The sequence below is a fragment of the Fistularia commersonii genome, chromosome 33, assembly GCF_037954325.1.
Source record: "Fistularia commersonii isolate RoL2024-O1a breed Wild chromosome 33, RoL_Fcom_v1.0, whole genome shotgun sequence".
Taxonomy (NCBI): Eukaryota; Metazoa; Chordata; class Actinopteri; order Syngnathiformes; family Fistulariidae; genus Fistularia; species Fistularia commersonii.
The window spans coordinates 430,794-457,272 of record NC_141316.1 but is presented as its reverse complement, the minus strand read 5'-3'; the positions used below and the strand labels follow the sequence as shown (position 1 = coordinate 457,272).

The 26,479-nt window shown below is 38.2% G+C and overlaps 1 protein-coding gene across 1 annotated transcript in view; it reads right to left on the bottom strand.

The window, feature by feature from the left end:
• jmjd1cb (jumonji domain containing 1Cb) overlaps nucleotides 1–25,540 on the bottom strand; it is a 150,354-nt gene extending 124,814 nt beyond the window's left edge. The window contains exon 1 of the mRNA XM_086141088.1: nucleotides 25,192–25,540. Within this exon, the coding sequence (XP_085997214.1) occupies nucleotides 25,192–25,347 (156 nt within the window). The 5' untranslated portion in view covers nucleotides 25,348–25,540. The remainder of the gene's footprint in view (nucleotides 1–25,191) is intronic.
• Nucleotides 25,541–26,479: the final 939 nt, after the last annotated feature.

Here is a 26,479-nt window from a genome sequence, read left to right as displayed (position 1 = left end):
AAAATGGGAAGCATTTGGGGTTTTAGCAACAAAAAAACCTTCTGAAATGTATTGTTTTCCCTAAGGAACACATCTTGTGACTTTAGTTTTGAGAGGAAAAGCTGGTAAAATTAAGAGGAAAAGCTGGTAAAATTAAGTCTGATCATAGAAAAACTATTTCTAGAATAAAGTTTTTATTAACGTAAAAGAAATTACTCATCACATTGCGATCACTGCACTGCAGCCCATTGACTTGCTGTCTTTTTACTTGTCTGAACAGAATATTTATTGATCATCTTTAGTCTCCTGACTTCTACTGCTAGGCTTCTAACCAAAACCGAAGAATGTCACCACATTATTCCTGTCTTACACTGGCTCACCGCATTTAAGAGTGTGTTTTAAAACCTTAGTGATTACATTTATTCAGTGTATGTCTCTGTCTCTCAACTGTCTCAGGGCTCTGTTTGTAACTTGTTGAAACCATTCATGACCAAAACTATTATGAGCTCTTCTATGGCCTAGAGTTTAGGTGAAACCATAACACAGTTTATGCTGTGGAACAACATGCTTGTGTAAATCAGGTCAACTGAATCATTTATCTCTTTTCAGTCAATTCGACAACCTATTTTCAAAAAGCCTTTCCAGAATCCCTTCACTGATACCATTTGTATACATTTAATTGATTTATTTAACTTGTCTGTTTCTATATGGTGGCCTTGCAAATGACTGGCGACCAGTCCAGGGGTTACCCTGCCTCTCACCCAATGGCAGCTGGGTTAGGCTCCGGCATTCCACGCGACCCGAATTAAAATAAGCGGCAGATAATGGATGAATGAATGGATATATGTTACTTTTTGTCTCTCTTTGTTTCAGAATCAAAACCCTTTCAAGAAATAATGGTAACTCCTGTTAGCATCTGCTGTTAACGACAATCTTAACACAAATAGGTACATGCGATTCCTTCTTTATCCAAAGGAAACACTTCAAGATTTTTTACCCAAGATTCACAGTTGGCCAGAGTCGACACCGGTCGGTCAGCATTCGTTAGGGAAAGTCAGGTTTGCTAGTTGGCAGATACAGTATCTGTTATTGGGTGGCTGGTAGAGACAAGTTTGGCAAGTTTGAGAGGGGAACATATTTGACCCAATCTCAGTTGCACTCAAGCAAACATGTTTGAATTTTGAGCCAACCTGTGATGCATCGGATAGGTTGTGTTGATCTTAGTTTAACTGCAATAACATGTAGCCAACAGCCAGTGAAAGAGAGTAGTTGGGACACAGAAAATAGCATTAAAAATTAAGACGACAGGAGTTAGCGGAAATATCAAAACCATGATGGCGAAAAGCGAAGGTTGGACGGAGTGAAACTAGACTAATAGAAGAAAAAATTATAGAGTTCTTGGCAGGAGCACAAGGGCCTGTATAATGTTGGCGCAGTGATTCTCGAAGAAATTTCATGGTCTATTCATTTGGTCTGACAAATCATGTAGTCTATGATTCCTCATGTATAGCTGTGAAACATCAGATACCCCGTCTTTCAGTCATGAAAAAATATGCAGAAAGAGTTGGTTAGGGTCTACTTCAAGTCCTTTCAAAACCAATAACCACTGTGAAAGTCATGCAGTCTTCCCAGTTAAGAGGAAGGAACTACTTTTGTGTCAACATTCAGTTATACATAGAGCACAACATTAATTAAATTCAAACACTGAATTTAACCCATCATGGATAAATCATGAGCAGAAGGCAGCCACTGTGCCAGGGGGCAGTTAGGGGTTCAGTGTCTTGGTCAACAACACTTTGACAGGCTAGGAAGAATCGCTGGAATCGAACCAGGTATGTTTGGTTCCAAGACAACTGCTCCAGCAGGGGCGTCATGGACGGTCCCGAGCATGGTCTGACCCTTAATAACAGACATGTAAAGAATCTGATTAGATGGGTACTAAACATTCAGCAATCAAATCAACGCCAAAACTATGGACACAGCTATATCAAGCTTTATTGTCAATGTCAAAGAACCATTCAGTGAAGTGGGGAGTGGGGTGCGATCTGTTTCACTATAATGCTAGTCAACTTCACCACATTTGCTGTTGGAAAATGTATTTTGGGGAAAAAAAAATTCTTATATATTATCTGTTTTGGAATTGTCCCATTATACAGTATATTGTTCCATCCACCAATGAACAGCCTGAATTGGTTTCCAGTCGATCATGTTGCTGCCATATAAAACTGTAAAGATTAATTTCTACCAAGTTGTTAACAAGCCCAAACTTACCTAATTTGCCTGTTCTTTGGTCTGTGGCAGAAAGCAAAGGTTCCCTTGTGAGGTCTTTATAGCAAAGCAGCTTTGTATTCAAGACCTTCTTTCAATGGCATGACATGAAATTCTCTGGCCATTTATTAGTTACATCTTTTAACCTTTTAATTCACCCAAATGTCTAATCAACCGATTATATGTCAGTGACTCAATGCATTTAGGCATGTTTGGTCAAAGCAACTTCCTGAAGTTCAAACCAGGTAACAGAAAAGGATAAAGGTAATTTAAGTGACTTTGAGTGTGCCAGATTGGTATTTCAGGCAGTGCAGATCCACTCGGAATCTTACTCACAGCCACCTCTGGGGTTTACATAGAAAGGTCCAAAAAATATAAAAAGCTAGAGTGCAGCAATTCTCAAGACATTGAAACAAGACAGAGGATGGCTAGACCGGTTTTAGATGATACGATCCAAATTCCAAAATAGTTTGTGTGAAATGTACATAAACATGAGTGGAATGATTTGAAAATCTTGTAAAGCCATATTTCATGCTCACAGAGGCACAGTGGTTCGTACTTCCACCTCACAGTTCAGCACCTGGACACTGCTCCTGCGAAACCATGCCACTGTGATGGATGGAGGACGTGGTTAAGCATTGTTTTGCTGAAATATGCGAGGCCTTCCCTGACAAACACAGAATCATATGTTGCTCTAAAACCTCTAATACTTTTCAGTATTGATGGTGCCTTTCCAGATGTGTAAACTGCCCACACCAGAAGCATTAATGTAACCCCATACCATAAGAGATCTTTCTCTTCTTTTTCTCCTTTCGGCTGTTCCCTTCAGGGAGAACAACAGCAAATCAACTTCCTCCATTTATCCCTATACTCTATATCCTCTTCCGTCAAACCAACTAACTCCATGTCCTCTTTCACTCTATCCATGTATCTTGTCTTCAGTCTTCCTTGAGGCATTTTGCCTCCAAGGTCCCAACTCGGCATCTAGGACACACAACCTTATCTTCAAAACATCTCATATGTGCTGCTCCTCTGATGGAACCATTCCTGATTCTATCCATCTTTGTCTCTCCTAAAGAGAACTTCCTGATATTCCTCTATCGCATATTACCCCTGATACTATTCTCCACCCATTCCAACCAACTTAAACCTGTTTCTTCACCTCTTTTCTACACTCCCCATTGTTCTGGGCTGCTGATTCTTACAATCCTCCACCTTTTTTGTCTTCACTCCCTATAGCCTCACCATTCCACTTGAGTCCTTCTTATTCAAACACACATATCATATTGTATATCTTTTATCACACATTATCACTTACACTTTTATCTACCTATTCCAAATTGCTTGCTGTCATTTTTTCACAAGAATAATTCTCCTCTTTGGTCTTCCCTCTAGGCCTCCTACCAGGCAGTTTCAAACCAAGACTTTCCACACAAATATTCACTCTTCTCTAAATATCGCTATTCTCTACATGTCCATACCATCACAGATGCAGGCTTTTGAACTGTCCACTGATAACAAGTTAGATTGTCCTTCTCCTCTTTGCTACACAGGACAAGGCATCCATAGCTTCTAAAAACGACTTCAAATTTTGATTCATCAGGCCACAAAACAAATATCGATTTGTCCTCAGACCCGTTCTAAATTAGCTTTGGCCCAGAAAACGAAAGCATTTCTCAAAAGTGTTCACATATGGCTTTTTCTTTCTATGAAACAGGTTTCACTAGCATTTGTGGATTGCATTGCTAACTGTGTTCCCAGAGTGCTTTCTGGAAGGGTTCTTGACTCAATGCAGTGATGTCCAGTAGAGAATAGGACCCATTTTAAATGCAGTGCTGCCTCAGGGCCCGAAGATCACAAGCAACCAGTTTTGACCTTCAGCCTTGCCCCTTACACATAGATTCTCTTGACTCACTAACTCTTTTGACAGTATTATACATTGTAGATCAGGAGTGTCACACATACGGCCCGCAGGCCGGAACCGGCCCGCAAGGGGATTCGACCAGGCCCGCAGAATAATTTGAAAGTGAAAAAATGCATAAAAGACAAGGATTTAATTTTTTAATTAAATGCAATTCAAGAATTTTCCGCTAGGGGCGCACTATTTTGGTCAGAGTAGACGACAATCCGCATCACTGAGACGGACCAATCAGCATACATTATCAATGTACCACCTGCTGCTTGTTATGACGTTGTTTCTACCCTGTTCTCCACCTCCTGCTACTCCCTCATTAGCCAAAATGTCGTTATCAAAACAGAGACAAGTAGTTAAAGAGTGTCGAATTTTCATAGAAAATTTGACTACATCCTATTCACATCCTATTTATTTACTATATTTTTCAATACCAATTACTTGTTAAATTTTTGTGCCTTTGCAAGATCAGTGGGATCGCATGATCACATGATTGCAATGCAAACATGTGAATGATAAAAGTAAATTGCACGTTTGTCTAGGGAAATATAAGGTGTTTCATGAAATGTTTTGTAAAAGGATTGTTCATTAAATTCCAAAATTTTCCTTATGTCCTTGTACTTCTTTACACCAAAACAGAGGAAAGACATGATATTTTGGTTATTTATTGCTGAGTATGCTATTATTTTAATGGTCCGGCCCACTTGACATCTACCTAGGCCGTATGTGGCCTGCGATGAGAAATAAGTTTGACACCCCTGTTGTAGATAGTGAGATCTTTAGTCTTCACAATTTTGTTGAAGAACATTTGTTGAAATTTTTATACACATTTGCAGCATATTAGTGATTAGACTGAGAGCAACTCATATTCTCCTTGAAATGCCCATTTTGAAAACTATTTATGGTTAATTAGATATTAGTGCTCTCCTTTTTCGAGATTTTTCTGTCATTAAATTCAAAGTACCTGAAATGGTCAAATGTGTCAGTTTCTTATATGTTATTTATGGTCTACTGGGAATAAAATGTGTTAATCAGACTTTAAATCATTGCTTTCTTACTTTATACGCATTTTATGCAGCATCCCAACTTTTTTGCATATGGGGTTGTAGAAAGGCATACGTGACACCTAATAGTGCATGGTCATTCTTGTCTATCAATCTGTTTGCCTGTCAATCACCATAGAAAATAAAAAGGAGCTGATAGAGCCATGATGCAGCATCACATCCTTCAACCTTTAACTCCTCGCCACATTCCACAACTGTCTCATCGCTCAAATACATTTCCTGCACCAGTCAAACATACTTCTCTGCCACTCCAGACTTCCACATATTAGGCAACTATTCCTCACTCAATACCCTGTCATGTGCTTTGTCAAGAACTTCAAAAGCAAAATGCAGCTCTCACTGACCGTCCCTGTATTTCTCGATCAACAGTACTGCATCTGTAGAACCTTTTCTTGGTATAAAACCATAATACTGTTCACAAATGCTCACCTCTACCCTAGTCTAGGTTTCACTACTTTTTCAATTTAATTTCATTATATGGCTCATTGCCATTACCCCTCTCTCGTTCCCACAATTTTGAACATCTCCCTTGTTCTTGAAAATCGCATGAACAGTTTTAATCCGACCTATGAGATTATTTTGCGAAGCATAAAAATCAGCTGCAAATTTTAATGAAATATGAAAGAAACTGTTGTTATTTTGCAATTTTGCTAAAATGAGATTGACACCAATGGTCTCGTCCAATACTAATCTCTGCTACTTTGTGGTCCACAATGGTCACAACTCCCACTCTTCATTCTCTCTCATTTTCCTCATTCCTCATCTCTTCTAAGTACTCTTTCCATCTTCCCTACACAATTTCAGCATATGTCAGAATATTTCTCTCTCTTAAATAACCCTGATCTGCTTCACAGGCTTCCATCTATACTTCTTTGTTTCACCAACTGGTATAAAATAGTCTCTCCCTTCTTACTATCCTACCTATCAAACAGGTCATCATACACCTTTGCCATCTCTACCTTCACCTTACGTTGCATTTCACTGTGCTTCTGTCTGCCTCTCTTCAGTCCCAAAAGTGTTCCACTGTGTTCACTGTATTTCAAAGATCGTCAGAAGATCTATAAACATTGTACTTTGACTGGAACAAGAGATTTCCATAGTGCAAAGGAAAAAGGGAGTCCACCCCAAGCTAACTACTAGCAAGATGTAACACATGAAGTGGTTAATGACTGTCTGCAAACAGAGAATACAAAAGGGAAAAGGCATCCTTTCATATGAATCTACAGTATTAAGGCAAACCAAATTTGTTTAAGATACAGACTTCGAAAATGGATTCTCTCTTCCTCATGTTAAACTTCTCTTTGACCTGTTAAATCTAACAGAATATTGACACACATGCTTTGATGCTTATTATGCAACTTCACAGCGTCGTGCTGTCTGTGCATCATGCATAGTTCTGTTGCAGTTGGTTCCATCATACATACACACATGTGAAAACAGTACTACTGTTAGACTAAAGCAGTATGACAAGGGCTGAAGTATAGCCTTCTGTGAGTATCAGGCAACCATGCAGACATCTGCTGGAAAGGTCAAGTTTCAGTCTGTATGCAGCCAATCAACGGAGCCAGCAGAATACCCCTCCCTGCCTTCATCTGTTCGCGAAGACATAGACAGGAGTTAGTCACAGAGCTGCATATGATTATACACGCAGATATGAAGCCATCACCAACACTCTTAATTTTCAACCTAGTTATATTCGACATATTTGCAGGCAAATTATATCACAAAGATACACATGAGACTGGTCAATTACAATCTCATAAACAAAAGCAAGGATGTACTAAAGAATACTATGTGAGCTCACACACACGCACACACGCATATGCAGTAACTTGTGTGGAGAGGGACCTTGCCCTAGATTCTCAGGGAACAATCTCATGTTACATTTCTGGTCTAGCTGTACTGGTCGAGTCCATACAAATGTTTCAAAGGCGAGCATATACAGCTCTGAAGAGACAAAATATCATGCCAAGGTGGAATTCATACCTTTTTATACTTATTTAGGTTTCAGATAAGAGACATTTTTATTTTTAATGCAGCCCAGCAAATAAAAACGCATAATAAAAAAACAAAGTCTAGAATCTAAGATTAAAACATGTGTATGAGTTGTCCTCTTTATTTTACTGGCAAAGGCTAATAAACACAATTCGTTCAGCGCTTTCACTGAATTTTAAATCTCCATGGCAACACTTTTTATCGTCCTATTTCTTACAATGTAAAAATTATGACCAAAGTTTGACATTAAATGATACTTTGCAAATGTAACATTATTATGTCAACAGAAACTTTGGACTTGATACACCACTAAAGCCTCTGTCATTGCAAATACACCAAGGACAAAAAGGGGGATATAGACAAAAACAAGACATATACATATGTCATGTCAAACTACCTCATTGCAAAAGCTGCTTGAAGTTTGGCTGTCAGGAGGAAAATTTACATGATGGCGGATATAAGGATTGTTACAGCGGCTATTTGGAGGCAGCTGAAAACATCATGTATATCTTTTGCTTTTAAATTAATGTTTACATTTAAGGAATACAAATAACTTCAACTGCAGCCAAAACTCAGTTAAAACATTTTCTGTCTGTCTGTCTGTCCGTCCGTCCTTTGAACAGATGCAACCCACAGTAGACTTTTCCTTCAAGGTCAGTCATATTGGAAGGCGCTTTTTACTGAACACCACCAGGAATAAACTTGGACTTGGATGTGCACACGGGTGGAGTGCACATGTGGCTTTTCTCTCAGGCTTGAGTGATATGTGAGGACAGAGTAGAAAGCTACAGAGAAGCACTTGCTGTTAGGACTGAGAGAAAAGCCTTTGTAGTCAACTGAAAGGAACAAAGGGAGCTGAAAAATTGATAGGAGCATGATCCAATCTCATTTTATAGACCCAAGTGAACACTGTTTACTGCATGTGACAAACAAGGCAAGTGAGAAATGTATAAATTATAATTTTGGGGATTTTATGTGGGGTATGAAAAGTGTAAATCATCTGTAGAATTTGTGGCAACTTGAATGGCCATTGCTATTAATTAGCATGGTAGGGGCTTTTGTAGGCTGGGAACAGAGCTGATAAACTAATATTGACTCTGTTACCTTTGGCTTACAATTTAATGAAAAAGATCAAAATGCATTTGTTGTTGTCAGTGACTAAGCGACTGACTGCAAATGATTGTCCTCAATCCATATAAAGAGAACATGTCTGCTAGCATGTACTGAATAGTGGATCAGCATTAGCAAAATGGCTGAAGTTTCCTGAATATTCTGGTATGCATTAATCCAATCAGGATGAAATATAATTGCTATAACCAGGGGTCAGAAACCTTTTTGACTGAGAAGGCCATAAAAGCTAAATATTTCTAAATAAATTTCATTGAGAGCCATATAGTATTTTTTAACGTATAATAAATTAGATGTCTTACTTTTAATGCAACCTCTGGTGCTGCATGTACTTGTTCGAAGTGCCACTTAATATTTGGCCGTTTCATCAATGCAATTTTATTATTGCATACTGTATTAGACATACCGCAGATCCAAATTTCTTTGTACGCACAGCCTGGAATGCACAGCAATCATTGTCTTTTTTTCTTTTCGTCATCAATTCTGTTACAAGGGTTGAAGGAGATTAACTAGTTGGCTTTTTGATAAAATTGATTTCTTCACCTTTAAAATGACCCAGACATTCTCGGAAACCATTGGTTCCCGACCCGACCAACAAATGACCCTTGAAATCTATCTTCAAATCTAATTTCTGTTTACTGACTTGAAATGACACAGTATTATGTAGAAATATCACAAGTATTTTAAAATCAGTTCCAAACTGATTTTTTTTTCAACTCAAAATTGTCTGAGAGCCATATGTCGTAACCGGAGGAGCCATATATGGCTTGCGAGCCATAGGTTCCCGACCGCTGCTATAGACAATTCATTATTTCAATTATTATTTCAATTCCTTTGGATTGATTTGTTGACTTGTTTCGGCCACCTTTGGGCTTTTAACACTTCTTCACTTTGAATTTTTTGGAGGGCCACAGGCATCTGCTTGTCAAGCTGATAGTAAGCCAGTACAACAACATGCTAAGGGTTACCCACGCTAAGTCACATGAATATCCTTTTGATGATCCGCTTCTACATCGTATTAGGATGAAAGTATCTACAAAAGTGCACTTTTATGTATGCATCAAAAAGGCAACCAGCAAAGATTTAGACTGATGGCTAAAGTATCGTCAAAATCTTTTAAGAATCACTGCAATTGCAATGATGAAGAACACACCATTTCAGCAGCACATTAATGTGACATTTTAGTAAAATGAAGGTTTAAAAAAAAACAGCGCAAGTGCAATGTATTCAAACTATGTTGATTATCAGAAAAAACAAAAATTACAAACTGTGACCTCTGTTATAAGATTGAGGAAGGGAGTACATTTAGCTGTTTAAACTGTATGTCATTTATTATATTTGGGTGAGACTTTGACTCTTGGGTGGAAGTAAAATACTCCTCTATTCAGAAAAGCTGTTGCCCTCAGGGACAAATAGCAACAGAGAAAGAAAAAAAGCCAAATGCTGAAAATGAAGAAATGACATACAAGGGACTCGTTCCTCCCTCAGGTAACAAGAGTTAACTTGTTTAATTGTGGTTTACATTCCAGTAGAGACATGTCAAATACCAACCATTAGCTCAGTGTTTTAACCGGTAGGAGATTTAAAGCAAGTGTACAGAGCAATAAACAGCATTCCAGGACTAGGGAAGTCATACAGCCCTACGGTAATAATGTTTAGTAATGGTTATCTATGATATCTATGATAGAAACTCATCATTGTTTGAGTAATTATCAGCATAGGCTTTTGATAAAATATTTTTAAAGACAAACACATTAAGGCAAGAGATACTGTAAAACATTTTGTAGTATGAAATCACCTACACCACTACAGAAGGCATAACACAAAAACACAGTACCACTACATGACCAGGAATGGCAGGGTTGCAAAAAATTAAATTTTCAATACAAAGCTATTTTTAAGTGATAAATAGCAGACAAACATTTAATCAGGATATTCAGTCATTAGTCTAAATTCTCACTTCGAAGCTTTAATCAAAGGTGAAATGGCTGGCCTAATTCTAAAAAGCATCAGTCTATATGGTAGTCATAGCTTTTCCTCATTATGAAGAATGGATATGAGATTTAGTCAAATGAAAAAATTTGCCCCAAAAAAGACCCCCCTTAGCATATTTTCTTTATTCTATTCACTCAAAGATCAAGGCTTTGCCATTTTCTTCGACTGCGTTATCAACAATGTTGCAGGAATATGATACTGCTACTCGGGAGCTGTACCATATGTCAGTGCATGGAGGATGATGGGCCATGGTTCGCTTTAAGATTTTGCTGTGATTTAGATGTAATACACATAGGCAGGCTACACCACTTTCATGGTATCTACACTTCCTATACCAGCAGTTAGATGATTCCTCCACCTGCAATTTCTAAATGTGAGACATGTCAGTTTCTTTATATGACCGTGTCCTATTCCGCTCAATATGACAATATGACAACTCTATGTGACTCTATGATATTTTACTATAAATGCCGATATGCTATTCTTCTATGTGTAACACCATTTTTTGGCACTATGCATATGAATTTATTATATTAAACCATTCATTAATGTATCATATACTATTCTACATGACAAATTATATTTCACTCAGTTATATATTCCAACATGGTAATAATCTATTCCACTCCACACATTAGTATTCTATTCTGGGCTGTATGGTAGAATTCTTATCCATTCTAAATGACAGTATTACAGTACATCTGTATGACAAGTGAAAAAGTAGGGCAATGCTACTTGTAGTCAGTGAATGTTGATGATATCCATTATTTCTTCAATATAAAGTATCTGATGTCTGTAAGGGTTCAGCAATCCTGGTCATGGTATGCTGATAAATTGGAAATTGCAGAAGATGAAAACAATCTCTTGGATGTTATGTGAAATGTCAAGAAATCAGATGAGTTCTATCACCACTTAAATTATGATCAGATAAAATCTATTACTCTTCCACGCATGTATTCCAGTTTGAGGGAGCCTTATTTGTTGACATCCTGAATCCTAGATCTGGTTGTATATTTTATACAGTGTGAAGTACCCTTGTCTTCTGTGTCCTGCTATACTGTGATCCCAGTGATGAAGGAGTTAAGTTCTGTGCCGTGGGTGAACTCAAAGGAACTGGTGTTCACGTGGCTAAGCCACTGTTGCTATGGGAGAGAGGCCAGACAGAGGAGAGCGAAAACCCTCTATGGCTCTTAGTCTGTCTATAACACACACAGACACACATGCACGCGCACACACCCTTCCATTTTCTCTTGCACTCTAACCCCTCTCTCTTCTGCACTTGTTTTTGCACTCTCCCTCCCTCTACCAGAGACTACTGGCTGCAAAACAAAGGAATAATCAGTATACAGTATACTCTCTCCCTCTTTTCATCTTTCACATGGCATTCAGCCACTCTTTCACTTAATCTCTGGAACAACCCCCACCCCCCCTGTCTCTAAGTACACCAACATTCAGGGAAAATATTATACAACAGCCTTCTATAACCTCTAGTTTGCATCTTTCAGGATAATTTCATACAATTGGTTAAACAGCATCTCTGGGTTAAGGTTCTAAAAGGCTGAAATGTTTATAGTATAATATCAATACCATTGCAGGTGACAGAATACAGAGTAAATCGAACAAAATCGAACCATCCATGCAATGAAAGTAAAAGCTGAAGAAGAAACTGGATCTTTGATATATATTAACTGACTGGTTGGCTCTGGAATTCTCAACTAATCAATCAGTAATCTAAAAAAACAATGTATCAAACACAATTGCCTTAAAGAAACCATACCCCCATAAAAGATAAGGTGGAACCTGTATGTTTTTGAACAAGTCTAATTTCACCTGACTTAAGAAAACATCAAACAGTCTTGAATTTTGAGGACTCACTTAGGGTAGAATGCCTTTCATTGTCATGCTTAGTAATCAGAGTCACAATCGCTTCATTAATTCCCCGAGGGGGAATGACAGAAAATTACAGCGCAGGTCAGAGGTAGAAACAATCCGGAAAGTACTGTGAGAAATGGCCAAAAGCAGAACATGATGCAATTAAGAGCACGATGATACAGCAAGACAAAAGGACAAAACAGAAAAAGGGAAGGTACTGGGTTAAGCTCTTTGGTCTAAAGATTCTGTCCTGATGATCTAAATGTTTGTCTGCAGTAGCGCTGGGAGACAAGGAAAACAAGTATCTGGATATTAATAAGCCTTTCACAAAAGTAATATAACACTAAGTCTGCTTAAAAAAGTGGAACATTTGACAACATAAATTAATTGGTTCATTGTCCAACCACTTAATACGGAGCTGGACAGCAGTGACTGTAGACCGATGAGGTCAATCCAGACATCCCCAGTGACATGCTCTAGGTTTTCCTGTGGAACCCCAAGGTGTTACCTTTTGGGTCAACCACTGTGCATCTCACAAGCTAAACAGCCCAGAACACCTCTAATGGGAAGCCCCCAAGAAGCATCCTTATCGGATGTCCAAACCACCTCAAACAAAGCAAAGCTTTCAACACAAAGGCGAAATGACTGTATTCCCATGGTAACTGTAAATGACTCTAACTCCTACCCCAGATGTCCTTACTTCTCGCCCAATCCCTTTGTCCAGCCACCTTGTGGAAGAAAGTAATACCAGCTACCTTGTTCTTTTGGTCATGACCTAGAGTTCATGATCAGAGGTGAAAGTTTGAGCATAGAGGGAATGATAAATAAAGAGGTTTGCTTTCTGGCTCAGTCCTTCTTCCCTCCCACTGACCGATTCAGTTCTTGCATTACTGCGGACACTGTAGCGATCAGATTTCCTTTTTCTGGCTTCATTCTACCCTCAAATGTGAACAGGACTCCAGTGTAATCAAACTTCTTCACTAAGGGCCGCACTTCTCTTCCAACCTGTAGGGGACAATCCATCAGTTTCCAGGACAGGACCATAGCCTCTGATTTGGAGGTGCTGACTCTCATCATGACCACTTCACTCTCCAGTGCCTGCTGAGGGTGATTTGGTGATGTTTCCACCAGGTTCAAATCATCTGTAAAAAATGGAGAAGTAATCCTGAGGTTTCCATATGGGTCACACTTCTCCACATGACTTGTGCCAAGAAATCCCATCTATAAGGAAACAAACAGAGGGGAGCCCAGGTAGAACCCAGCATACATGAGAAATGTGTCTGAAGTTATGCCAAAAAAGTGCTCCTGTGACCCCAACCCCATACTCCAATAGCTTCTCCCACAGATCTCCTAATCAGACATGGTCAGACTCCTCCTCCAAATTCACAAAGCATGCATAGAGAGGATGAGCATATTCCCATGAATGCTCCAGGATACCTGCAAAAACAAAGAGCTGGTCCACTGCTCCACAAGCTGTAAGGAATATACATTGTTCATCTTGAATCAAAGGTTCAACAATCGGTGAGTCTCCTTTCCAGAACATTTTAATTAACTATTCCCAGGAGGATGAGCAGCATGATTCTCCTGTACCTGGAAAATGCCTGTTGGTCCCATTTATTTATAAGCCCAGTTGACCAATCCCTATCTCTGACCCCCATGCAGTATTGAAGAGACATGTCAGCCAAGTCAGTGCTACTACAGCCATTGACTTAAGCATCTCTGGACGAATATCATCAACACCTGGTACCTTGCCACTGAGGAGCTTCCATTGATATAAATAGCTCTTCAGACTCTTCCAGCTCTGGCTCCTTCACAGAGAGGCAAGTCAGGATGATTCAAAAGTTCCTTGAGGTGCTCTTTCCATTATTCAATAATGGTCTCGGTCGAGGTAAACATGTTCCTCCATCCTCCTTTGCTGTAGACATTTTGGGCCAAGCCCTGTTTCCCTTACCTAAGGCATCTGACTGTTCCAGAAACTTCTCACGGCCAACTACAAGCTCTTCATGTTTCTCTCCATATTCCTCCCACTTCCGATCTTAAGTTTCTCTATCTGCAAAAGCTGCAGCCTTTCTGCTTTGTCTGTACCAGTCCATAGCTTCAGGAGACCTGATAATCATGCCTGAGTGGTCTCCTTCTTCTGTTTGACACCCCCCCTCACAATCCATGTCGACTTATGGTTCTCAGTTGGCCACAAACACCAGCAGTGTTTATTTTCAACACACAGATCTGAGAAGCTGCTTCCACAATGGAGGCCTTGATTACGTACCACTGGGATGTGACAGAAATTATTTTGAGGAGGTGGCAGTTGAAGACTTGGTGGGCTGGGTCCTCTGCAAGTATCCCCACTAAGCAATTGGGTTTATCAGGTCTCTCAAACAGGGGTTTCCCCACACCTGATCCAACTCATTACTATATGATGATTAGTTAAAGGCACTGCTTCTGTCATTGATCTGTTCTAAGGTGCTCTTGTACCACGTACACTTATGGTCAGCATAAGGTTCAAATGTCATATTTGTAATGACTGAGGTCCAGGTTTAGCTCGACCAGGCCATTTCTCCCAATCACACCCTCTTGTAATAATCTTTCTTCTATTTTTTTGCTGATTTTAAAAGGCAACCTCTAATGAATTTGTGGCTCGTTTCTAAAAGCAATCAATACCTTTAATAAGAAAGAAGTGACTAGCTAATATATTAAGTTAATAAACGGACTGAAAATAGAGTCAGATTTAAGAAATGAATGTTACAATACAAAAATATTAACATTGAATGACATTTTCAATTCCAAACAAATCATGACAAAATGAACTGACTCCCATTGAAGAATCAACCTGTAGCACATACTGCTGTCACACAAGACGGCAGACACATCGCTGACAGGTAAGTCCACATTCCTCTGGCAAAGATTCTCTAGCAAGGTACAATAACAAATGGTGACAGTTTTTCTCAGGGAAGGAGGAAGGGGCACGAAGCCCAAACAATTTGCTGTCTTCTGCTCTGAAGAAAAAGATACAACCACAGATATCCTATCCATTATGCCGAACTGAACAACCTCCTTATTACTGACGACACAAAAATAACGTTGCTCACATTCTTCAGCCAAACAAATAGTCTGGTTCAAGGGCCAAACCAGTATTACTTGACAGTATTCAAAAATAGCAGGTTTTGGACAACTCTGAACTATAATCATTCTTTCAATGTAGCTCTGCAAACACCATTCCTTCACCATTCCAGAAATTGGTTTTCAGGATTTTTTTAGGACCCAGTTAGTAATTATTATGAGGTTTATTAACTGTCCTCTTCAATAAAGAAATCTACATTGTTAATAAATAGCATATATTGGTGAATTTTAAGAAGTAGAATAAAAATGTACAAGGAAGCTTCAAATCAGAGATGAATCAATTTAATCTTAAACTGTAGGAAATGCACTTGTTTCAATATTGTGATGTGAGAGGAACAGCCAGACAGTTTATATATTCCACATTCCGAACGCAGCCATAGTCTGTTTCCTTCCTTTACAGTTCAGCAAAATTTATGAAATCTTAGTATACATTTGTTGTTATTATATGTCTGATTCGGTTTGTTGAATGTGATGAATACTAACAGTGATACAAAAAATAACCACTGACTGTTTTAATGAGGAAATCATGAACTGAAATTTTTGTTACATAATACACATATATGATTAGAGAAGATTTATGGACGTAGTGAGAGAGGATATGAAGGTAGTTGGTGTGAGAGTGGAGGACACAGAGAATTGGATTCAATGGAGAGGCTTTATTCACTGTGGCGACCCCTGAAGGGGAATGCCAAAAGGAAAAGAAGAAGATGCTTGTGAATTTTGAAAACACAGAGTAACTAAAAAGATACAGGGAGGAGTGTCTATAATTATTATATCCTTATATAGCCATGTTGAGTTATCTTTAGAAGTTGCAAGACAAGTAATGTTTGACATACCAGAATGAAAACAAACTAAAAGAGCAAGAGTTATTCATTCACTGAAATGCTGGAAGAAGACTATACATATATGATTAAATGATCACAGGACATTTATTTTATGTCATGACATGTAGCAGAAGGAAAACGTGTCTTTTATTTGTATGTATTCTCAGAATGACACAAAGTAAAAGATGGATTTTGTTTTTTTTATCGATATTAAATATACAAAAAAAACACAGCCACATATAATTCTCAATCATACCAGCATGACAACATTACTTATTCAGAATTATTGTGCTATATGTCTGAAAATTAATAATTCAAATATAGAACAAATACGTATGATAATATTTCATAACCTTGGATGGATGTGGACGTTCTCCTTCCTGACTCAGTTTGGAGGCAATACACTGGCAGTCTACAGTGTGTGATGGAGATGATTGGCATAGAACGGATCATTTGATGAACAGTGTCTTATCACTTGGGTTAGTTAAGTTGTGTCTTTTGTGACCATGGCACAACTACAGCTCAGTATTGTGCTTGTGGAGACAGAGTATTCTAACTGTGAATCAAAATATATCTTTTAGCTACTCTTCCATTGAAGTAAAACAGGACAGGCACAGTTTCTTCCAGAAAAAAAGAATGTAGCATCTCCCTCAAACATCTCCCCTTACTCTGATATTTCAGTCCGCTTAGTTAATCACTTTTGCTTAACTAATATATTTGATTTTTGAAAGGAAAATGCAGTTATGTTTTTGTCCCAATACCACTGAGGTGTATCAATGTTCTCTGCATGAGTGATATTACTAGCTGACAAATTAGTGATGTTACTAGATATTACTAATATATTACACTGGCCTGAAGTTAAAAAGACAGTACGATGAAAACAATAAAATATTGTTGTATAATGTAGAAAAGTATAGTGTGGATAATCTGGATTTGAATGCATTACTATCTTACTAGGCACGGATGGATAGATGGATGGATGGACGAATGGACTGATGGATGGATTGGCGAAATAATGACAGCAAAAAATCCTTTTGTAACCTACTTGTTTCTTTTGTTTTGATCTCTTAAATCGGAATCACAACTTTAATGAAGGGGAGATGGGTTGATTTCCAAAATTTAAATTATAATCATGCTGTTTGTGTTGAACAAAATCAATTTTTTCAGTTCATTTACTACTTGGGCCTTGACACTTGTTTGGCTTTTGTTTTTGTTTAAAGAAATATAGAAAAAAAAAAAAATCCAAATTACAGATTTTTAAAAAAGGTAAGAAATTTGGAGATCATCAAGTGCAATTAACTTTAATAATGTACACAATTAACAATATTAAAAAAGTCTGCAGGTATTTAGCAGCCCAGGTCAAACTCAAAGTTTATTGTTTTCAGTCTTACTAACTGTATTTTTCACTATAAAATTCCAACATTTAAGGCAGTCTAATGTTGAATACATTTGGAAAACTTTGAGTGTTATAAAATTTGCAGGTTTTGATGTAAAAGTGATTGGATATTTGGCTATAAAGCTAAAACCATCCCGAAACATTGATGATGGTATTGAAAAAAATATATTTTTTGAAAAATAAGTAATATTAGAAATAGTAAATGTTCTTAATAGTAAAATGTATAATTTTTACTGAAAAAATTTAAAAGGTAGTGAAGTATTTAAATATTAGTTGATAATATTAATATTTAATCAAATAACAGGAAGGTGCAATATTGTTAAAGGTAAAGTGTGTGTTACAAAGAATTATACTACAATCAGAGCAAGTAGAAGGGAAGAGGAAAGCTGTTGTTAATTTTATAACTAGCATGACGCCAGTCAAACACATAAAACACTAAAAAAGCTGGATATTCAAAAGATCTTAAAACATATATTATTTCACAAGCTTGATCTAAATCAAAATAAATGAAATAAGGCCAAAATTCCTTCATGTACGAAGGACACAATGGGAGACATAGGCAACTGTAGCCTCTTGTAGTGATTAAGTCATATGTGGTGATACACTGTGTGTGTGTATATATATACGGACACATACACATTATAATTTATACATATGATTCTGTGTGTGTGTGTGTGTGTGTGTGTGTGTGTGTGTGTGTGTGTGTGTGTGTGTGTGTGTGTGTATACACTCACTGGCCACCTTATTAGGTACACCTGTCCAACTGCTGGTTAACACTTAATTTCTAATCAGCCAATCAAATGGCGGCAACTCAGTGCATTTAGGCATGTAGACATGGCCAAGACAATCTCCTGCAGTTCAAACTGAGCATCAGTATTGGGAAGAAAGGTGATTTGAGTGACTTTGAACGTGGCATGGTTGTTGGTGCCAGAAGGGCTGGTCTGAGTATTTCAGAAACTGCTGATCTACTGGGATTTTCACGCACAACCATCTCTAGGGTTTACAGAGAATGGTCCGAAAAAGAAAAAATATCCAGTGAGTGGTAGTTCTGTGGGCAAAAATGCCTTGTTGCCTTGCCTTGTTGCCTTGTTGCCTTGAGAATGGCCAGACTGGTTCGAGCTGATAGAAAGGCAACAGTGACTCAAATAACCACCCGTTACAACCAAGGTAGGCAGAAGAGCATCTCTGAACGCACAGTACGTCGAACTTTGAGGCAGATGGGCTACAGCAGCAGAAGACCAAGCCAGGTGCCACTCCTTTCAGCTAAGAACAGGAAACTGAGGCTACAATTTGCACAAGCTCATCGAAATTGGACAATAGAGGTTCGGAAAAACGTTGCCTGGTCTGATGAGTCTCGATTTCTGCTGCGACATTCGGATGGTAGGGTCAGAATTTGGCGTCAACAACATGAAAGCATGGATCCATCCTGCCTTGTATCAATGGTTCAGGCTGGTGGGTGTGGTGTAATGGTGTGGGGAATATTTTCTTGGCACTCTTTGGGCCCCTTGGTACCAATTGAGCATAATTGCAACGCCACAGCCTACCTGAGTATTGTTGCTGACCATGTCCATCCCTTTATGACCACAATGTACCCAACTTCTGATGGTTACTTTCAGCAGGATAATGTGCCATGTCATAAAGCTGGAGTCATCTCAGACTGGTTTCTTGAACATGACAGTGAGTTCACTGTACTCAAATGGCCTCCGCAATCACCAGATCTCAATCCAATAGAGCATCTTTGGGATGTGGTGGAACGGGAGATTCGCATCATGGATGTGCAGCCGACAAATCTGCGCCAACCGTGTGATGCCATCATGTCAATATGAAACCAAACTCTCTGAGGAATGCTTCCAGCACCTTGTTGAATCTATGCCACGAAGAATTGAGGCAGTTCTGAAGGCAAAAGGGGGTCCAACCCGTTACTAGCATGGTGTACCTAATAAAGAGTCTGGTGAGTGTATATACAGTATGTACCGTACAGACAGACAGACAGACAGACAGACAGACAGACAGACAGACAGACAGAATTTTTTTTTTCCTTGTTGTTGTTGTTTTTCCCTAGGTACAATGCATTTCGTAGGCAAAATATTTTTCTTCCACAGGTTGAAGAACACAGAAAATGCAGTCATGCACTAAATGACATGACATGTTTTCTGTAACAACAAATTCAAAGTACTGAACAGGAAGCAATCTGGAAGTCAATGAAAAAATGTCTTACACACTACAAATCCGCTATGTTGCCAGCTTTCTTTAGTTGGGATTGCCAGTTGATGCAACCATTATGCAGACTAATATGAAGAAGCAAACAAACCCTTAACTTTAGTTGGACCACAGTATTATATTTGGATGGCAACATGTCAATTCAAAGAATTGACAAAGAATGAATACAATGTCCAAGTCTGGAAATAGAAAACAAAATTAAATTAAAATGAAACTCCATATGAATGATTTAGTATTTGTATATTACCAACCCTGTTAGAAGCATTTGCCATGAAGTAGACAATATTCAAAATTTGTGATATTTTTACCAGTTAGTCATTTTGGCATTAGTAAAGTTTCATATATTTTTCAGGTTTCTAAAAAGCTAGATGCATTTTGAGGAAGTTGGAAATTTTATCCTAGCAGATTGCAATGAGAATGAAACTCATATAAGATAGTATAACAGCAGGTGGTCAGTGGTAAAGCTAAATGTATTCCAAGGGTTATATGGGAATCGAGTGAACCTATAGGAGCTTTATGGCAGCAGTGTGTAGTGTGTATGGGGTGGGAGTGGGGAAAGGCCTTGAGCCAGCAATCCAGCAAGCCCCCCCTTCGCTTCAAATTTCATTACGTTTCCTTGACACCAAAAAACAAACCATTCACACTATATGTATTTGGTTACTGCTCTACCTGAAGACCACATAACCCATAAGCTGAAGTTAAAAGTTTAACTGCCAAAATACAAATACTATTCATTAAGACCAATAATATTTTTACACAACATTGTTTTGTTTGCCAGACTGTACTACAATACTAATTACAGGAATATGTGTAAATGTGGGGTCAACGTCAAGAAGCCACACACTAGTACAAAGAAAAACTGATATAAGGATAAGACAACAAAGTGCAAATACTAATACTGTGATACTCCTTTTTACTGGCATTATGAATATTTTAGATTTGATTAATTTAAAAATCATGGAAAGATGATAGGAGCCCCTCTTAAAATAAAAATGGCAAAGAAATAATTTACTATTATCTATATTGCTTATCCTGCAATCAGGGTCGCTGGGGTGCTGGAGCCTATCTCAGCTGTCATTGGCTGGCCACATACGGAGACAAACAACCAGTCACTCTTTCAGTCACACATCTGGGCAATTAAGGATTTCCAATTAACCATTCTGACTGTGGGAGATAACCTGAGAACACGGGAAGACACCCACGTAGACACGGGGAGAACATGCAGAGAACTCAGAGAAAGCCCCCCTGTCAAGATCAAACCAGGATCCTTCTTGCTGTAAGGCAGAAGCGCAAACCACTCAATAAAGAGATCTCAAACAGAAAATCATAATTGGATTACCTAAAAAGGTAAAAACAAACATGAACGAATTTCTTACCATAACTCAAAATATTGACTTAATGTGGATTACATAACATTGCATTATTGCTAGCAGTCAATATCAACTTGAATATTAAATATTTAATTACTATAATTGCAATTCAAATTCATAATGTCACTGATACTCAACAATTCATCTAACAAACTAAAGGAAAAAGCCACATCAATGCATTGCTCTACTCCCAAACCATAGTGTCTGAGTAGCAAGGCAAACATTTCTCTCTAACCCATTATTCTCTGTCTTACAGCTATGTGTCTGAGCTTGGAACAATGCAGCTATTCACAAACCAGCACACTGACACAGAGCTTAACAATGTTTCTTAACGGGCTACACTTCACCATTGCGACAAGCACCTCTGGATTCTTTATTTGGAAGTTTCTCCCCCAGTTAAATCACCTCATTTTCTTCCGATTGACCATAAAGAGATAAACCTATAAACCTAAGACCACAGTCTTGAAGAAAATTACCAAAAAAAAAATCTTGCAGCCAATTACTGTCCAACCAAAACAAATAACAAAAAAAAACATAACATTGCTGGAATGTTGCTTTGTTCTGTGTTCATTTGATTTGTACCCCCTTTAAATTAAGGAACAAGTATAGGTGCCTGGCCCAGTCTACTGTGGCAGATTTCAGAGCTCTGCACAAGAAGAACAGGCAGTAATTTCAGTCTTCTCTTTCTGATGTAAGTCAGTCACCATTCCTACCCAGTCCTGTACAAGTAGAAATAGGAAATAGGTACTTAAAGGTTACAAAACTGCAAAACACATTATTCCATCATAGTTCATATCTTACAGTCAGTCAAATTTTCTACGACTACAGCTTTTAAGTTATACAATCTTCTGAATTCATGGCTATCAGTTTTGTAATTAATTTTAACTTTGTGCACAACTTGTTCACTGTTATTCTCAAAATTACAATACATTTCATTGTCAGAAGTACACAAAGAACCAGAACTCATTTAACTCCTTTCACTCTCGAGTGCAATGGTGTAACTGCAGGATACCACAGACACAGATCATATCATTGTATGATGCCATCACCATGCATGTTAATAGTCATTGGATTACCTTGATTAAATATTGAGTGTGCCAAATGTCATGCTGACTCTACTCCGCCTCATTGGATACAGCGGTAGGTGAATCTCATTTTTCTTGTAGTGAAAGAGGACATTATACATTAGTTGGTGTGGGAGAAGGGGATACAGAGAATAGGGTTAGATGTTGGAAGTTGATTCACTGTGACAACCCCTGAAAGCAGCAGCCAAAATAAGTAGAAGGGGCTGTGAGTCACTAAGATTTGTCAAGAATATTCTAGTTTTAGCAGCACTGTTTGGAATGAGAAAAGGTGCATACTTCATGACATTACTGCTAATATACTGTATTCAAGTCCTTGACAGAAATTTCACACAATTCCCAGCCTAAGCTAGCTAAATGTTGGCTACTTTTACAGGTGACTACTTTTACAGGTGACAGATTCTGCAGCGCCACATGACTACAGCAGTTACCATCCACTTGTTCAATTATAATAATGGCTATGGTCCAAGCTCCCTTTCGCTTCACTGATCCTAAAGATGGAGGAAATAGTCACATTCTTGTGACAAGCCATGTTCAGCTTTTCACACAGCCAACTGTTGATATTGTGACTTCAGTGTGAAATATGGATAATGAAAAGACCTACTAAAAAAAATATAAGGAATTAACAGTTACTTCTTAAGTGATTTCTTCTTGGCTGTTACCCATCTTTAGCGAGGTATCACTTTTTTTCATTTATGCAACATTGCAAACATTTGTAAGTATTTTGAATTGAATCCCAAAATATAAGGTGCTTTGAGCTGACTTAGGAACATTTTTATGTTACACCCTGTTGGCTATCAAGACTCTGTAGATGCGACTACTGACCAACTGTAATTTCTGTTCAATTGGTTATATAAAAGATGCATCATTAAAATATGGGTAATTATAAATCAATTCCTAATGGCCACAAATTTACCTACTTTGTCATACTGTACCAATTGTTCAGAAAATCCACCTGGAAGATAAAAATTATGACAGTGAGATCTGTGTATCAGTGCCTTATTAAATGACAAAAATGAAAAAAAATCATATAAAATAACATTTGCGCCTTTCTTTTGTGTTAACAAACTGACAATCCTAAAAGGCCAAAAGATAGGCTCCCCTAAGCTTGCCAAAATGAAACTGAAACTTGGTGTTTATCTTACATTTATCAGCGTATCACCAATTTATGGTGTTCATTCATAGTAGTATTCTGTTAGTCTGGTAAAAACAAAAATACATCCATGTGGTGTGCTGAGAGGTGACTCCACTGTGCTACTAGCCTGCCTGGTCATGAACACTTGCTAAAGGCCTGACAGCTTGGCTTGACACACTTTTTCTAATCTAATCTCCAATCCCTCTGCACTGTATTCACTCAGCTAGTTAAGCCTCTTGCTAATGAGACTATGTCCCATTGTATGGAATTAAACCAGAACACTACTCACTGCCGAGGTAACAATGCACACAAGCACCAGTTCAACAAGGGAATTAAAAAGGTGTTTGTGATAGAAAAAAAAATCTTCAAACATTGCACAGATCAAGAAATTTTATTATGCATTTGAAGCATACTGGCTGCTATTACAATATCAAATGATTGAGTAGTGCTGCTTCACTTTGGCTGCCGTTTAAACAGGCCTATGTGTATATAAGGTTCATGGTCTGGGAGATTTTGTACCGATAACAAATAAAAAACAGGAACTAAGAATAACCATGCTAACACAATCTTCAAAACGGGTAATGTTATGTGGAATATCTTATTGTAATGTAATTGTAGCACATTTCCACACAAATCAGAAGTCGTATCGTCAGAGCAGAGGTGAGATTTAGTTACACATTTACATATGCAGATAGATATGCTTGTGTGAACAAAAGAAAAAAGGAACAACCTCACTGTATTGTCATACACAACAATATAATAACTGCCAAGATTATCATGGCAAAAAATTCATTTTTTGCTGCCATCTGCATGTTAGCACGATTTAAGAACACCTCTTTTCATTTTGGAGTCTTAAAACTGAGGGGATTATGGCCGAGATTTCTATTGATAATTGAATAGTACAAAATTAAACATAAAATTATTAAGCATTAATCGGGAAAATAATGCAAATGTTTTAATATGAAATCATCATAAAATAGCAGACAATATTTCACAAAAGGCTGCCCATTGTTCAGTCTGCAGCAAACAAGAATTTTCGTTCTTCAAGTTCCAGCATTCCTACGTCCTACTCCAAGTCGGAGGGTTGTTAAGCCAGGAAAACAATGCCAGATGTTGCTTCGGGTAAGGACATCACGTTTGGATAATGTGGATTGTCAGAAATAACAATGAGGTTGCGAAGATTTGTTGCCCTTAAGGATTGCCCAGCGAGGTAAAACTAGACAGCGAACGCCCCCCGCCCTTCCCCAGTCAGCTGATTTCCAGTATACAACAGATTAAAGCATTCATCTGTTTCAGACTCGAATATCTGCAGATGCCATGCAAATGCTTCTGCCTCTGGACAACACCACACCGCGCCTCGTATTCGGACTATGACTGAGATTTGAGATGAATTTCCTACATGTGCATGAAATGTGCCGTTATTTACCTAGATCGAACATGCTGATAGGTCTTCAAGTTCATAGAGTTTGGTCTTCGCCACAAAGATTTTAAAATAAACTGGAGAAAAAAAAGTTGCTAATATAAAACAAGCGTTGTCTGGACGAGCGATAGCCGTTAGTCTCTATCGTAACCCCCTTTCTGGCATTATACTTAATGTTATTTTGCTCAAATGTTCAAATCACTCGTCAAACTTATGCGAAAAGGATAACGGATGATACCCTGGTAAATATGGGCGACGCAACCGCTATTCCAGTGATACGTTATAACTAAGAAAGCCACAAAATTTCCGCCTGTCGAGCTTAGAGCAGAGCCTTGATTGCTAGCCACTAAGAGAATTTCCCATTGACTTTGCATGTAACACACCAGATGAGCGGTTAGTCAGTGTTTGTCTTACCGTCAGGTCGGGATTGTCGCTGTCACGATGGTTGACAGCTCGTATGACACCGGACCTCCATGGCCAACGACCGATGTCGCCAATTTCAGGAGGTTCGTCCCCGCTGACACAGAGGAACCGCTTCCCGACCAGCTCCGGCCGAGCTTCGAATGCCATGGCCCTAGCTGGTCAAAAAAAACCTCTCAAAACTTCCCACAAATGACGCAATTTACGACATGAAAACAGTTATGGTGATCCTAATACGTAAAAATTAGATAAAAATAAGAGGTTTGTTGCTAAAATCTGGAGCGTGGGACTACCCGGGGGATTTAAATATGTAGCAATATCCACCCGCTCAAGCATCAGACTGTCCTTTCTCTCGGCTTGAAAAAAACGATGGAATACTGAACCGCATTACAGCTACGATCCAGACTTGTAGCTCTCCGCAGGATACCAAGGCATTCACAGACCGAACCACGATTGTGTCCCTCCGCCCGACTTAACCCTTTCAGTTCTGTGTTTTTGCTCGAGTGCAATTTAAACATGACTGTCGAATTCTCGTGAAAAATTCAACTGAAGGTTCTAACTGTACGCGCTACTGTCTCGCTGTATATTTAAGTTCTATTCCTACTGATCTACAGCGTAATTAAAAAAATAATACTTACAGCAGCTGCCAGAACGATGGTTTTCTGAGCTATCTATCTATCTATCTATCTATCTATCTATCTATCTATCTATCTATCTATCTATCTATCTATCTATCTATCTAGATAGATAAACAGGTTAAACATTCAAAATCACTATTGCTCTCTTTCTATCTATCTATCTATCTATCTATCTAGATAGATAAACAGGTTAAACATTCAAAATCACTATTGCTCTCTTTCTATCTATCTATCTATCTATCTATCTATAGATAGATAGATAGATAGATAGATAGATAGATAGATAGATAGATAGATAGAGAGCAATAGTGATTTTGAATGTTTAACCTGTTTATCATAGATTATATCTACACCACCAGTTGGTACAAGTTTTTGTGATAAATTGTTGTAGATCTTCATATCCAACTTAATTATAGCTTGTCCATTTCTAGTATATTCTGACTGAATAATATATATTATAGTTTCTCAATTTGGTCAGCACTCTTACATTTTAAATTCAGCTGAAATGTTTGGTGACTTTCTGTGTGTAGATACTAAATGCATTGGCTTTCACTTAAGCGACAGAGAAATAGTGAAGAGATGGCCAGGGAGATGAGGGAAAACAAGAGGGCAGAGGGTTTGTGTGTGAGTGTGTGCATGCATGA